This window comes from Budorcas taxicolor, chromosome 14, assembly GCF_023091745.1.
Source record: "Budorcas taxicolor isolate Tak-1 chromosome 14, Takin1.1, whole genome shotgun sequence".
In the NCBI taxonomy this organism is placed as follows: Eukaryota; Metazoa; Chordata; class Mammalia; order Artiodactyla; family Bovidae; genus Budorcas; species Budorcas taxicolor.
Window position 1 is genome coordinate 43,778,292 of NC_068923.1, and position 16,713 is coordinate 43,795,004.

General features: G+C 41.9%; 1 protein-coding gene across 1 annotated transcript in view; it reads left to right on the plus strand.

Annotated features, from left to right (window-relative positions):
- DNAJC5B (DnaJ heat shock protein family (Hsp40) member C5 beta) overlaps nt 1-16,713 on the plus strand; it is a 58,264-nt gene that overhangs the window by 40,439 nt on the left and 1,112 nt on the right. Inside the window, exons 2-3 of the mRNA XM_052651743.1 lie at nt 218-431; nt 4,770-4,941. Coding sequence (XP_052507703.1) covers nt 218-431; nt 4,770-4,941 — 386 coding nt within the window. The remainder of the gene's footprint in view (nt 1-217; nt 432-4,769; nt 4,942-16,713) is intronic.

Here is a 16,713-nt window from a genome sequence, read left to right on the forward strand (position 1 = left end):
CCTTTGAGGATGTGAGGGGGAAAACAGTACTATTGAGCCTATATGTTAGAAACACAAGTTGACAACAGAACCTTGCTTAAATCAATATTATTGTGAAATTTATCATGTCGTGGTATTTACATGTGTAAAAGATGGACAAATGAGTAATGCCCTTCCAGAATGTCATTGTAATTCCTGTTGAATAACACTTTTCCTCACTTCTTTTTAATTTTAAAAGAAAATTGGCCTTAAAACATCATCCAGACAAGAATCCAGATGATCCAGGGGCTGCTGAAAAGTTTAAGGAAATCAACAACGCCCACACAATTCTTACTGACATGTCAAAAAGAAACATTTATGACAAATACGGATCACTGGGACTCTATGTGGCCGAGCAATTTGGAGATGAAAATGTTAATACCTACTTCATGCTGTCAAGCTGGTGGGCAAAGGTGAATTGGATTTTTTGTTTCCCTTGAAAAAAATTTCCTGAAAGGTCATGATATTATTCACTCTTAGACTCCATCTTAAAGAAAGCCTAACCTTAGTATATTACTACACTCTTATTAATAAAAGAGCTATCACTTGGACTGAAAGCTGTTATGATATTTAAGGATTGTTTTTACTTTAGCTTACCAAATGATTATAAAATACAGCATGACTTAAAATACTTCTAGACATTAATTATGTTTGAATTTGAAGCTTCAGGTTAATTCTGACTGCCCTCCCTACTCCCATAATGACTAATTAAGAAATGACTCATTGCTGAAAACCAAAAATAATTAGTGTGACAACTGTTTAAAAATTATTATGGGACAAATTCAGCTATGTACCTTCTTATCTATAGCACAGGCTATATCAGTGAACACAATGCTAAGGAGAATGCATGGAAATTATGTCATAGGTTCATGTGAAGCCTGATGTGGGGTAGTGGAGAAGGAAATGAAGGGGAAAGGTGAGAATTAAGTAGTGGAGGACACTGAGTTGGAGAGACAGAGAGGAAGAGAGAGGGAGAAAAAGGATATATAGTCAAGAGAAAGGCAGAGAAATGCAGCATTGTTAGGACTTAGTGCAATCAGAATTGACTTTTGACAGTAGGGTGATTTCCTAGGAATTCCTCATATAGTCATGTTTGATGATAGTTTCATATTTGTTTATGAGTATTCAAGGCTTCCCAAGTGGCGCTAGTGGTAAAGAATCTGCCTGCCAGTGCAGGAGCCAGAGGAGACCTGGGTTTGATCCCTGGGTCTGATCCCTGGGTCAGGAAGATCCTCTGGAGTAGGAAGTGGCAACCCACTACCCCAATATTCTTGCCTGGAGAATCTCATGGACAGAGGAGCGTGGTGGGCTAGAGTCCATGGGGCCACAAAGAGTCAGACACAACTAAGCACACACACACACGAATATTCATATCCTTATCTTCTGATTACCATATATTTACATTTAAATCATACATATAGTCCACTGGCATCTTTTTTTTGGATAGTTCATGTACATGTAGTAAGTTTAGGGTTCATATATCTCATGAAATCACATGAACTCCCATGTAACATGAAATCACATGTTACAACTCAATTCACATGAGTTGTAACAAATAACTTAAGAAACTGCAGATCTCCAGAGCAGGAGTCATATTCAATAGTATTCTGACTGCCACCTTATTCCACAAAAATAAATCTTGCTAAATTGAGTGGTTGTACATATGCAGGATGAGAGAGGATATCCCTGGTGGCTCAGACAGTAAAGAATCTGCCTGCAATGCAAGATACCTGGATTTGATCTCTGGGTCAGGAAGATGCCCTGGAAAAGGGCATGGCAACCCACTCCAGTGTCCTTGCCTGGAGAATCCCATGGACAGAGGGGCCTGACAGGCTACAGTCCATGGGATCGAAAAGAGTCAGACATGACTGAATGACTAACACTTTCACTTTCATGGGGAGAGCAAGTCTGCAGCCTAAAGCCTCCTTCGCCTTCTACAGTCCTCAGAATTCCTTTTCTTGGGGATAAGTGGGAGTCCCACTGAAACCCCCTTTCTTTACTGTTGAGGACTTGGGAGGGAGACAAATTTCTGCCAAGAGGACGTGGAACTTGGAATGAGAATGTAAATACTGTCAACGTCATTTATGATGATAGATTGAACGTTTATGTAAAATACAGGTTTCTGTGGGCTTACCTAGGAACCTAACCTCCAGATATGACATAACGTCCATGGGAAGATATGTCCAGAGTTGTAGGTGATTACACACTAGTACCTGATTGCATATTGGAGTCTACCTGGATAAAAAGGAGAATCAATTCCCTTGTCCAGGAAGTTGACAAAATTGATCAAAATTCATAGAGTTAAGCAGAAGCTGTAGGTAGTATAAGAGATATGTGTGCTAAGTTGCTTCAACCCTTTGCAACCCCCTGGACTGAACCCCACCAGGCCCCTCTGTCCATGGGATTCTCCAGGCAAGAATACTAGAATGGGTTACCATTTCCTCCTCCAGGGTATCTCCCCAACCCAGGGACTAAACCCCCATCTCTTATGTCTCCTGCCTTGGCAGGCAGTTTCTTTACTACTAGCACCACTTGGGAAGAACAGTGTAAGAGATATACATAAAATAATTCCTGATGTGGTTCTTTAAAAATAAGGCTACAAAAAAATCTACCTTCCCTTCTGTTTGTGCCAAAGCCTCATTGCACAGTATCCATCAGAGTGCCCCAGCACATGATGATCATGTTTTAAGTATGCAGTACATGTATGAATCAGTGTACCGATTTGAAAATGTGTATTTTAAAAACAATGAACACCTACTTGTATCTTATACTACACTAAGCTCTGTGAGGATAAGGCAAGGTTATTTCTGAAATAGGCAAGCAATCCAGCTGGAATAACTAAAGAACAAAACATGCATTAAAGGAAACTTTCAGAGAAGAGAAAAAATTTGGGAATGAAATAGGAAAAGCAAAAAAGGACAACAGTAGGTAAAGAAATGGGTAGCATGTTGGGGAAAACAGCTCCAGAACACTACACAAGAAGGTCTTAGAGGCTGTTGGTGAGGAGGAAGCTTTTTTGTACTTTTCAGACTAATTTAAGAAATTTACAACTCTATGAAAATGCAGAGAATCCACAGCAAAAAAACTATAGGTGTGAGGGTGTATAAAATCACTTCCGATTTCAAATAACATTTTTAATAAAATCGTAAACTTATTTTGCTCAGTTAACAAAGATGGCCTTGTTTTCACTGCAGATTAGATTAGGAGAGTGTAATCTTTTAATCGTTAGCTATGGTGAACTAGTGAGGAAACTTTTTATATACTTGTGGGGAAATCCTGGTGTTGTGCACTAGGAGGAAAAAATCATTTGTTTATCTACTAATCAATAATCAATCAATACATTTCATTCATTCAGTAGGTATTTCTTGTCTACCACATGCCAAATACTAAACCCTGAGGTAGAGGAGGGATTAAAAGATGACTAATATATAGTTCCAGCCTTCAAGAGGCTCATGGTCTGAGACAGAATTATAAATTGATCACTGTCTTAAACTTTTCAGAATAACTGAAAAGTTTTGTCTTGTCAACAAAACAAGACTACGGTGGACATTTGTACGGAGTATGGTTGGGGCACAGAGGAGGGAGTAATTGTTCTGGTGCGTGACTGCTAAGTCACTTCGGTCATGTCCGACTCTTTGAGACCCCACGGATGTAGCCCGCCAGGCTCCTCTGTCCATGGGATTCTCCAGGCAAGAATACTGGACTGGTTTGCCATGCCCTTTTCCAGGGGGAATTGTTCTGGGGGAGGTGGGCTTTCTGGAAAGATGACAGAGAGGATCGCTGAGATAAACTTACAAATGGAGTGGGTATCTGTTAGATGACTAGGGGGCAGGGCAGGGGATGTCCAGGCAGATGAGTCCATAGGGAGAGCAGAACTATGGCAAATACAGCAGGAGGGGAGCCATGCTGGTGCAGGGGAGGCATTGGGAGAGGCCAGACGACCACTAATAAGGTGCTCCAGCTTCTTCTAAAAGGCAAGAAGAGTTGCTGCATGGGTTTACGAGAACACGCATGTCAGAAAACTCAAGCAGTGATGTGTAGGCTGGGTTAGAGGCAAGAGTGGCCACAGGTAGGTCAGTTTTGAGGCTACTGAAGTGTCCAGAGCAGAAATAAGGAAAAGTGAAAGTGAAAGTCGCTCAGTTTTTTCTGACTTTTTGCAACCCCATGAACGATACAGTCCATGGAATCCTCCAGGCCAGAATACTTTCAGGATAAGGGGCTCTGTTCTAAAGCCCTGCCACTCAGGATACAGATGATGGGGGTGGGGGAGGGTGGGGTGGTGCTGGACAAAGGTCCCGAGGAGAGATACTGCAGGACTTGGTGACCGAGAGAATAAGCTGGCGGCAGGGCTGGTTATCCATGGCTCTTCTTTGGTGAGAGTGGTTCAGTGCCCGTGGTCAGCTCGTCTGACCTGTAGAGGGTATGCCTTCCAGTTTGTTTTGTTTGCTCTGCTCTTAATAATGATCACCGTGACTTAAGAATAAAGAAGAAAATGTCATACCTCGTGACTTTGACTGCAAGTCACTTGTTCCTGGCTCGTTAGGCAAAACTTTATGAGAAATTTGTTTCCAAGGAAACAGAAAAGATAGTCCTCCACAGAATAAGGAATGAGGGTGAATATGCAGTTTGTGGGATGAAAACTGTGATGCCTCCATGTCTTTGGAGGTACACTGGCAGAACACTTGATTTCTGGGATCTCCTACACCCCTGTACCCCTTACCCCTATTTTGCTTTGCCTCTCTTTCCTCTAGACTCTGTTTGTCATCATTGGCCTCTTGACCGGCTGCTATTTCTGCTGCTGTCTGTGCTGTTGTTGCAACTGCTGCTGTGGACGCTGCTGGACTAAGTCACCTATGCCAGAAGAGGACTTCTACGTGTCTCCAGAGGATCTTGAGGAGCAGATCAAGACAGACATAGCAAAAGGTGGAGTGAGATGAGAATAGAGCAGTGGGTGCCCCTTCACGTGCCTGGCCAAGCACCAAGTCCCATGGTGATGGTCACTGCCAAAGTGAGAGAGATGCAACAACCAAACTGGGGGAAGAATCCCACAGACTTTTTCCTTTGGTACTTGTTTTGAGGAAGATAAGAGGAATTTATCTTTACCAGTCACAGAAAAAAAGCACAAGCTGACACTGAAAGAAGTCATGAGATACGCTGATCACAAAGCAAAGGTTCATAGTCACATTATGAGAGAGTGAACCACGGATCCAGGAAGGTTGGGTGGGAATCCCAGGGGTAGGACAGCCAAGGTAGATATTTATCCCAGGAAAAGCACTTCAGTCTGTTAGTTTAGGTTTATGCTGTGCTCAGTCGTGTCTGGCTTGGACTATAGGCCACCAGGCTCCTCTGTCCATGGGATTCTCCAAGCAGGAATACTGGAGTGGGTTACCATGCCCTCCTCCAAGGTATCTTCCTGACCCAGGGGTCAAACCCGTATCTCCTGTGTCACAGGCAGATTCTTTACTGCTGAGCCATCAGGGAAGCCCTATTATGTTAGGATCTCTATTCAAATAGAAGGGAATGGACATCAAGAGAAGTCAGCAACCCTTGACTTTTCTTCTTTTTGACTACTTTGAAAATGCATTTGGGTAAAACTGGTGGATGGTAGCCTTCCCTGAAAATTTGGCTTCCTTCATATCCACACATTCAGAGCTAGCTTCAAACCATGCTAGCATCAAGCGTGTCATCGTACAAATGGGACTGTTTGCTAAACTACCTCCATGTGTTTATCAGTGTGTATGCATGGCTATGGTATATTCCTTGATTCTTCAAGTTCACTCATTGAACAAAAAAAATGTAGCGAAAGGTAAAATCTCATAGAATTCACAACATCAGGAATACTCCATACTCCCTGGGAAACACCTTTGTTTAAACAAACTGGAGTCAAACCTGCCACTGTCCTCTCTGTCTTACAGCCATAATGCCACTGTCATTTTCTCCTGCAGACTGGATCATTATTCTAGACAATAGGCTTTATCACTAAGTCACAGAGAAGCCTGGAAATAAAAGAACTACTTGATAATTCAGGCAGTGATCCCTGGATGAGGGCATGGCAACCCACTCCAGTATTCTTGCCTGGAGAATGCCATGGATAGAAGAGCCTGGTGGGCTATAGTCCATGGGGTTGCAAAGAATCAGACATGACTGAAGCAACTGAGCAAGTACTCAGACAGTGATGCAGCATGCACTTCTGTGGACTGATTCTTTTGATGACAATGAAGCACAAATTCCATGACATGAGACAGAGCAGGGACTCTTTAAAGGTTTCGAGGTACTTTTAATTCCCTATCAAATATGATACTAAGTAATATCCAATTATTACCCAGCCTGAAATGGCAACTCTTGCCTGGAAAATGCCAAGGACAGAGGAGCATGGGAGGCTACAGTCCATGGGGTTGCAAAGAGTAGGACTTGACTGAGCGAGCGACTGAGCGACAATTCCAACTTAAAGGAGTCATGTGAACCTGGCTTGGTCTCAGACCATTTCAGGGTTGGGATATCAGAAGGGATGTCTATGCCAGCTGTGACTCCTTCCTATGGGGACCAGCAGGTGGCCAGTGTGGCAGATGGGGTTTGCTCCTACCATTTTTTATTACTGCCCCTGCAGCCAAATTGTAGGCCCATGGTGAAATACAATTACAACTTTCTTTTGCTTAATTTGGGATACAAAGGACACATATATAATGGGGCATACATACCAAAAAAGAGTAAGTAAGTTATATTACTCGTGAACAGGTTAAACAGAAATATATATGTATAAACTCTTCTTCAGGAATGAACCATGGACTTTGACATAACTTGCTTAAGAATGATGAGCCCAGTGCACTTCCTTGCTGGTCCAGTGGTTAAGACTCCATGCCCTCAGTGCATGGGACACAGGTTTGATCCCTGGTTAGGGAACTAAGATCCTCCATGAGTAAAGATGATGAGACCAGTGCATTTTTCGCAACTGCTCTTTGGAGGGAGATGACAACCCACTCCAGTATCCTTCCCTGGAAAATCCCATGGACAGAGGAGCCTGGTGGACTACAGTCCACGGGGTCGCAAAGAGTCGGACACAACTGAGTGACTTCACTTTCACTTTCAAACTGACATTCAGCCCTGCCCATCAACAGAAAATTGGATTAAAGAATTACTGAGCATGACCCCACCCATCAGAACAAGACCCAGTTTACCCCACAGTCAGTCTCTGTGAAGAAGTTTCCATAAGCCTCTTATCCATCAGAGGGCCAACAGAATGAAAACCATAATCATAGAAAACTAACCAAACTGATCAAATGGACCACAATTCAGTTCAGTCGCTCAGTCACGTCCAACTCTTTGCGACCCCATGAATCACAGCACACCAGGCCTCCCTCTCCATCACCAAGTCCCGGAGTTCACTCAGATTCATGTCCATCAAGTCAGTGATGCCATCCAGCCATCTCATCCTCTGTCGTCCCCTTCTCCTCCTGCCCCCAATCCCTCCCAGCATCAGGGTCTTTTCCAATGAGTCAACTCTTCACATGAGGTGGCCAAAGTACTGGAGTTTCAGCTTTAGCATCATTCCTTCCAGGGCTGATCTCCTTTAGAATGGACTGGTTGGATCTCATTGCAGTCCAAGGGACTCTCAAGAGTCTTCTCCAACACCACAGTTCAAAAGCATCAATTCTTTGGCGCTCAGCCTGCTTCACAGTCCAACTCTCACATCCATACATGACCACTGGAAAAACCATAGCCTTGACTAGACGGACCTTAGTCGGCAAAGTAATGTCTCTGCTTTTGAATATGCTATCTAGGTTGATCATAGCTTTCCTTCCAAGGAGTAAGCATGTTTTAATTTCATGGCTGCAGTCACCATCTGCAGTGACTTTGGAGCCCAAAAAAAAAAAGTCTGACACTGTTTCCACTGTTTCCCCAGCTATTAAAAGTGATGGGACCGAATGCCATGATCTTCGTTTTCTGAATGTTGAGCTTTAAGCCAACTTTTTCACTCTCCTGTTTCACTTTCATCAAGAGGCTTTTTAGTTCCTCTTCACTTTCTGCCATAAGGGTGGTGTCATCTGCATATCTGAGGTTATTGATATTTCTCCCGGCAATCTTGATTCCAGCTTGTGCTTCTTCCAGCCCAGCATTTCTCATGATGTACTCTGCATATAAATTAAATAAGCAGGGTGACAATATACAGCCTTGACGTACTCCTTTTCCTATCTGGAACCAGTCTGTTGTTCCATGTGCAGTTCTAACTGTTGCTTCCTGACTTGCATATAGGTTTCTCAAGAGTCAGGTGGTCTGGTATTCCTATCTCTCTCAAAATTTTCCACAGTTTATTGTGATCCACACAATGGACCGCAGCCTTGCCTAACTCAAAGAAACTATAAGCCATGCCATGTAGGGCCACCCAAGATGGATGGGTCACCATGGAGAGTTCTGACAAAACGTGGTACACTGGAGAAGAAAATGGCAAACCACTTCCATATTCTTGCCTTGAGAAACCCATGAACAGTATGAAAAGGCAAAAAGATAGGACACTGAATGATGAAGTCCCCAGGTCAGTCGGTGCCCAATATGATACTGGAGATCAGTGGAGAAATAACTCCAGAAAGAAAGAAGAGACAGAGCCAAACCAAAAACACCCAGTTGTAGATGTGACCAGTGATGGAAGTAAATTCTGATGCTGTAAAGAACAATGTTGCACAGGAACCTGGAATGTTAGGTCCATGAATCAAGGCAAATTGAAAGTGGTCAAACAGGAGAAGGCAAGAGTGAACATCGATATTTTAGGAATCAGCGAACTAAAATGAACTGGAATGGGTGAATTTAACTCAGATGACCATTATATCTACTACTTTGGGCAAGAACCCCTTAGAAGAAATGGAGTAGCCCTAATAGTCAACAAAAGAGTCCGAAATGCAGTACTTGGACGCTGTATCAAAAATGACAGACTGATCTCTGTTCATTTCCAAGGCAAACCATTAAATATCACAGTAATCCAAGTCTATGCCCGACCAATAAGGCTGAAGAAGCTGAAGTTGAATGGTTCTAGAAGACCTACAAGACCTTCTAGAACTAACACCCAAAAGAGATGTCCTTTTCACCATAGGGGACTGGAATGCAAAAGTAGGAAGTTGAGAGATACCTGGAGTAACAGGCAAATTTGGCCTTGGAGTACAAAACAAAGCAGGGCAAAGGCTAACAGAGTTTTGTCAAGAGAATACATTGGGCATAGCAAACACCCTCTTCCAACAAGAACAAGAGAAGACTCTACACATGGACATTACCAGATGGTCAATACTGAAATCAGATTAATTATATTCTTTGTAGCCAAAGATGGAGAAGTTCTATACAGCCAGCAAAAATAAGACTGGGAGCTGACTGTGGCTCAGATCATGAACTCCTTATTGCCAAATTCAGACTTAAATTGAAGAAAGTAGGGAAAACCACTGGACCATTCAGGTATGACCTAAATCAAATCCATTACAATTATAATGTGGAAGTGAGAAATAGATTTAAGGGCCTAGATCTGACAGACAGAATGCCTGAAGAACTGTGGACAGAGGTTCATGACATTGTACAGGAGGCAGTGATCAAGACCATCCCCAAGAAAAAGAAATGCAAAAAGGCAAAATGGTTGTCTGAGGAGGCCTTACAAATAGCTGAGAAAAGAAGAGAAGCTAAAGGCAAAGGAGAAAAGGAAAGATATACCTATCTGAACACAGAGTTCCAAAAAATAGCAAGGAGAGATAAGAAAGCCTTCTTCAGTGATCAGTGCAAAGAAATAGAGGAAAACAATAGAATGAGAAAGACTAGAGACTTCTTCAAGAAAATCAGAGATACCAAGGGAACATTTCATGCAAAGATGGGCACAATAAAGGGCAGAAATGGTATGGACCTAACAGAAGCAGAAGATATTGAGAAGGGGTGGCAAAAATACACAGTAGAACTATACAAAAAAGATCTCCATGACCCAGATAACCACAATGGAGTGATCACTCATCTAGAGTCAGACATCCTTGAGTGTGAAGTCAAGCGGGCCTTAGGAAGCATCACTACGAACAAAGCTAGTAGAGGTGATGGAATTCCAGTTGAGCTATTGCAGATCTTAAAAGATGATGCTGTGAAAGTGCTGCACTCAATATGCCAGCAAATTTGGAAAACTCAGCAGTGGCCACAGGACTGGAAAAGGTCAGTTTTCATTCCAATCCCAAAGAGAAGCAATGCCAAAGAATGCTCAAACTACTGCACAATGGTACTCATCTCACACACTAGTAAAGTAATGCTCAAAATTCTCCAAGCCAGGCTTCAGCAATACATGAACCGTGATCTTTCAGATATTCAAGCTGGATTTAGAAAAGGCAGAGGAACTAGAGATCAAATTGCCAATATCTGTTAGATCATCAAAAAAGCAAGACAATTCCAGAAAAACATCTACTTCTGTTATATTGACTATGCCAAAGCCTTTGACTGTGTGAATCACAACAAACTGTGGAAAATTCTGAAAGAGATGGGAATTCCAGACCACCTGACCTGCCTCCTGAGAAACCTGTATGCAGGTCTAGAAGCAACAGTTAGAAATGGACATGGAACAACAGACTGGTTCCAAATCAGAAAAGGAGTACATCAAGGCTGTATATTGTCATGTTGCTTATCTAACTTATATGCAGAGTAGATCATGAGAAATGCTGGGCTGGATGAAGCACAAGCTAGAATCAAGACTGCTGGGAGAAATATCAATAACCTCAGATATGCAGATGACACCACCCTAATGGCAAGCAAGGAGGAACTAAATAGCCCCTTGATGAAAGTGAAAGAGCAGAGTGACAAAGTTGACTTAAAACTCAACATTCAGAAAACGAAGATCATGGCGTCTGGTCCCATCACTTTATGGCAAATAGATGGGGAATCAATGGAAACAGTGAAAGACTTTATTTTTGGGGCTCCAAAATCACTGCAGATGGTGACTTCAGCCATGAAATTAAAAGATGCTTGCTCCTTGGAAGAAAAGCTATGACCAATCTAGACAGCATAGATGTTATGGGGAGGGAGGTGGGAGGGGGGTTCATGTTTGGGAACACATGTAAGAATTAAAGATTTTAAAATTAAAAAAATAAAAAACTTAAAAAAATAAAAAAATAAAATAAATAAATAAATAAATAAAAAGGGAAAAAAAAAAAAAAAGGCAGAGACATTATTTTGCCAACAAAGGTCCATATAGTCAAAGCTTTGGTTTTTCTAGTAGTCATGTGTGGATGTGACAGTTGGACCATAAAGAAAGCTGAGCACTGAAGAATTGATGCTTTTGAACTGTGGTGCTGGAGAAGACTCTTGAGAGTCCCTTGGACTGCAAGGAGATCCAACCAGTCCATCCTAAAAGAAATTAGTCCTGAATATTCATTGGAAGGACTGATGTTGAAGCTGAAACTCCAATACTTTGGCCACCTGATGCAAAGAACTGACTCACTGGAAAAGACCCTGATGCTGTGAAAGACTGAAGACAGGAGAAGGAGATGACAGAGGATGAGTTGGTTGGATGGCATCACCGACTCAATGGACCTGAGTTTGAGTAAGCTCCGGGAGTTGATGATGGACAGGGAGGCCTGGCGTGCTACAGTCCATGGGGTTGCAAAGATTCGGACACAACTGAGCGACTGAAAAGTTCTGAAAACTGACATTAGGTCATGTCAGGGGTCACTGGGATCTGCTATAATATCCATCAACCCAGTCCATCACTGGCAGAGAACAGAAGGGAGCAGTGACACAGGAGAGCACTGTCATTGTCAGCCAGTATGTCATCCTTATCTTTTCCTTTATAGCGTGGAAACCAAAACTGGGTGAATTAAATCTAGATATCACAAATCCAGTGTTTCACTCTTCTCTGAAGAGCCACAGAGTCTTTCCTTTTTAAATTAGACAAAAGCTCCACCCAGTCATTTCAGCAGACCTTCTCTGTAGATTTCCTTTCTGGAACAGAAACACATACTCAGTGCCAAATGCCACCCAGGTTTCCTTCCTACAGAGTTGTTGGTGATGAATTTATGTGCCTGTCCTCAGTTCTGACACTCCAGAGCTACCAGGTCCATTGCAAAGGTCAGATTACAGACTAAGTGAATCATGAACCCTTTGACTGTGTTACTATAAGCCTTAACCAAAAGGAAAAGCTCTATTCTATTCTGAAGTATTTTAATGCACAATTATTCTAGGTTTTTGAGGGCCGGAAACTTAACACAATCTGTACAGTCCTTTTGGAGAAAAAAAAAAAACATAGAATTACAAATACAAAATTAGATCTAAAAGCGAATATCTATCATGAAAAAAAGAAATTACAAAAAAATTGCAAGGCTTAAAAACTCATAAACATCTTAAATGTCACAGATTTTGAAAAATACAATAGTTTAATTAACTGCCTGGCACACCTTTATAATACTCCCTGCCATAATTTCTGGGTATATCTTCTTTCATTGCCTCTTTATTTAATAGCAATTTCATTAACATCATTTACTGTAGGGGCAATAGAAAAATAATTGTCTTTCCTCTAGCTGCTGCTGCTGCTGCTAAGTCGCTTGAGTCGTGTCCGACTCTGTGCGACCCCATAGACGACAGCCCACCAGGCTCCCCCATCCCTGGGATTCTCCAGGCAAGAACACTCTAGCATGTCTGTTCAAAATTTGTTTTTTATTATTGGTAGATTAGAAAAATTTCAATTTTACATCTCATTATTGATAATGTTGTCTAACTTTTTAGGGATGTTGTCAAATTTAAGAAAACTCCTATCCAACTTATTTCATATATAAGATGTAAAATTTGGAAGAATTTTTCTACAGACCAAGTTTGAATACACATTTGAAACACTGTTGCCCCTCCATCACCTAATCCTTCCAGGATCAGACACAATGGACACATTCATAGAGAGTGACACCATGTCTGGTGTGGATCTTCAAGTCTCTTAAACAATTAAATTGGGATGTTAAGTTACAGAAGTTATCTCTAAGGCCACTTCTATGCCAGTATGGCTAGCAGTAATTATACACAGAATGGCTACAAACCACAAAAACATATCCCATAGTTTCTGGTCAAGAGTAGCGGTACAGGGTGGCATTTGCTAGTAAAGAGGAGAGATTTACTTGGGTTATTGTGTCTGTTTCATCCATGCGAAAGGGTGTAACCCAACTTTTACCCTTAAGAAATAAAGGAAGGAAGTTCAAAATAGTGGCATCTTCAATAGTCTCTCCAAACTTTAGAACTTGTAGACTGATTCCCATCTCTTTCTCAAAATAAAAGTAAAATCCCGGTGGGTTTCTAGGAACACAGGGGAATTCTATTATTCTTATTAATCAACTAGGAGCAAAGAGAAGAGAGACAGTATCTTGGCGGGTTGCCCATCCCTCCCTTTTATCTTGGAAAATTTAAAGCTTGAAAGATAAAGGTAATGGCTATCACAAATTAGAAGTTCTACTTTGTGAAATTTTGAGCACTATATGTAAAACGAGCTCATCTAGACTATACTCCTCTGTTAGATGAAGGATACAATGAAGTCAAAATTCTACCAGCCAAGAGGGCTACAGAGATCATCCTGAGACAGAACACTTTTCCCTAGGCCTGCGTGTGTTAGCATGTGTGTGTGTATGAGAGAGAGAGACAGACAGACAGACAGAGACAGAAAGGAAGGAAGGAAGGAAGAAAAGAAAAGAGGAAGGTGGCATAGAAACAAGAGCATAAATGGAAACCTAGCTTCACTGAATACCCTGGCAAAGAGAACCAAAAATACAAAAGATAAATTCAGTTTTGTTTTTTTTTCCAAGCACTGGTCCACAAATGACCAATTAAAACCCTAAAATTTCCCTGTGGAGTCATAATTTCCCTTTTTTTTTTTTTTTTTTTTTTTTGAAGGCAAGGGAATACGATATTTAAGGGAGAAGATGTTATAGTGTGCTGACCTTGGATCTAAAAACGTGACAGTCAGTGCAGAGAAAAATCTGTTGACTGCTTAGCTGCTCCTGCCAGTCACCTGGATGAAGCCCAAACAAATTCACAGCCACTGAGCTGAGGAGGCCATATGGCTTGTAATTAGACTCACCCTCAGCCAAGATATTGAGACATTTATTACATTTACTATTCAGCATTCATCGCACTTTACTGCCCAGTGAAAGGGCACCAAGGAAGAGATTAAATTCATCCTTCTTCTTTTCGCCAGTCCCACTCAATCCCCTTCCTAACCATCCCCCAATCCAAAGGATCTGATTTCTAAAAATAATTTATGGAAAATAACTGTGGTGACTAGTCCAAAGCCCTTTGCTGATAAAGATCCTGCCTGCAATGAGGAAGACCCAGGTTCGATCCCTGGGTCAGGAAGATCCCCTGGAGAGGGAATAGCTACCCATTCCAGTTCTTGCCTGGAGAATCCCATGAACAGAGGAGCCTGGCTGACTATTGTCCACAGGGTTGCAAAGAGTAGGACACAAGTGAGCAGCTGACAGTTTCACTTTCTATATGAAAATATCAAGTAAGCATCACCGAGGTCCCGGGCCTGGGGAGCAGGACGAGTGAGTCAGCTCAGATACTGCCCTAGAAGCAGTTCAAAGTGGACCCAAGGCTTCTGCAAAGTTTGCCTGCTAAGGTTCAGTGAGCAAACTTACTCGACAGGTTTATCAAGATAGTCTTTCAACCACAAACATTTATTGAGCACTTTTTGCTAGGGGCTAGAGCAAAGAAAGATGCCGTCCCTGCGGTCTTAGACCTGACAGTCTAGCAGAGGAGATGGGAAGACAAATAGTAAAGAAATAATCACACAACAAGCTAGTTAACTTAGAGGTACAGTAAGTGTGCCAGAGGAGAAGCACGGGGCTGTGACAATGAACACTAGGGGGCCTGACCTAGATGCAGGTGAGGACCGCTTCCCAGAGGGAGTGACACTTAAAGCTGAAAACTTTAAGGAGGAGAAGTTAAGGGGTAGGAGATTATGGGGATGGAGAATCCTAGAAGAGAGGAATCCTTTTTTTTTCTTTAAGTATTTTATTTAAAAAAATCTATTTATTTATTTGGCTGTGGGTCTTGCAGTTGCAGCACACAGGCTTAGTTGCCCCCAGGCATATGGAATCTTAGTTTCCCGCATCCCCTGCAATGGAAGGTGGATTCTTAGCTACTGGACCACCAAGGAAGTCCCAGAAGGGAGGAATCTTGATAGTGGCACAGCGTTTGGCACACAATATCTCTGTATGCTGTGGACAAGAGGGTAAATGGAGCTCTAGATACTGGGCAAGGCGGGGATGGTCTTATTAGGCTGTTCTATTGCATAGTTTTTACCAAGAAATAGAATGAAGTAGAAGTTATGCAGAGATCATATTTGCAAATAACCCCAAACTGGGCTACATCCAGACAAGGGCTCATACCATCAAAGTAAAATGTGATAAGCAGAAAACAGCTGGAATCCTGAAAAGTTTGCTAGACAAGAGCAAGAGACGTAGGATTTAACTAGGAAGAGAGGAGAAGGAGTCGAGAGAAAACCCAGAAGATTCTGGGGAAGAAAAGCAAAAAGGTGGTATCAGTCACTCAGTCATGTCCGACTCTTTGTGACCCCATGAACTGTAGCCCACCAGGCTTCTCTGTCCAGGGAATGCTCCAGGCAAGAATACTGGAGTGGGTAGCCATTCCCTTTTCCAGGGGATCTTCCCAACCCAGGGATCGAACCTGGAGGTGAAATATTATTCAACCTTAAAAAGGAATGAAGTACTGAAAAATACTATAGGATGAATGAACCTGGAAACATTATGCTAAGTGAAAGAAGCCAGATGCAAAAGGACAAATACAATATAACCCCGTCTACATGAAATATCCAGATAGGTAAATTCATAGATGCAGAAAGCATATTGGTGGTTTCCAGGGCCTGGGTTGGGGGGTTGGGGGAAAGGAAGAGAGGAGGGAACAGGTAACGACTGCCTAATATATACTGGGTTTCCTTTGGGGGAACTGTTTTGCAACTAGATAGTAGCAGTGAATTATATATTTAATATATTATGAATGTACTAACTTGTTCACATTAAAATGGTTCATTTTATGTTATGTGAATCTCACTTCAATTAAAAAATATCTGTAGTAGGGGAGAGGGGTATACCAAGAGTTGATTACAGAAAGAAGCTAAACACCCTTTCTTCAGAAAAGGAGAAGGTTCTTTGTTTCCTGCAAATTCACCCATGAGGCAAGGAGCAAAGGATACCACAAAGCATCAATATTCACAAGTGTGGGGAAACAGGAAAGTTGATCATCAGCCTTTATGCCAGCTACCTCGAGAACAGTACACTGTTAGTGGCTAAGAGAGGAAAGGGCTTTGAATTACACAGTCCCATTTCAAGCCCCAACTCTGTTAGTTACTGGTAGAGATTTGGGGGGTGATTCACTTATTTTATCTGTTATTGTTTCTACTTATCCAGCATATACAAGCAAATATTACGACCTGATTATTGCCATTACCTGTAAGTTCTTTGCTTGCTGTTCCCTCTTCAGAGGTAACTCCTATCTTAAATCATGTTTGATCATTTTCCTTTTTAAATCTCAGTCTTATTGAGATGTTTACTTGACATACAACACTGTATGAGTTTGAAGTGTCACTGCAGGGTTTGAAGCCTTTTGGTGTCTGATTTAGCATTTTGTTGTTTCTACTGGCTCTTACCCAGTGTTCACTGTTTCTAACTTCCACTCACTCTCACCCCCTTCTCTCAGTCT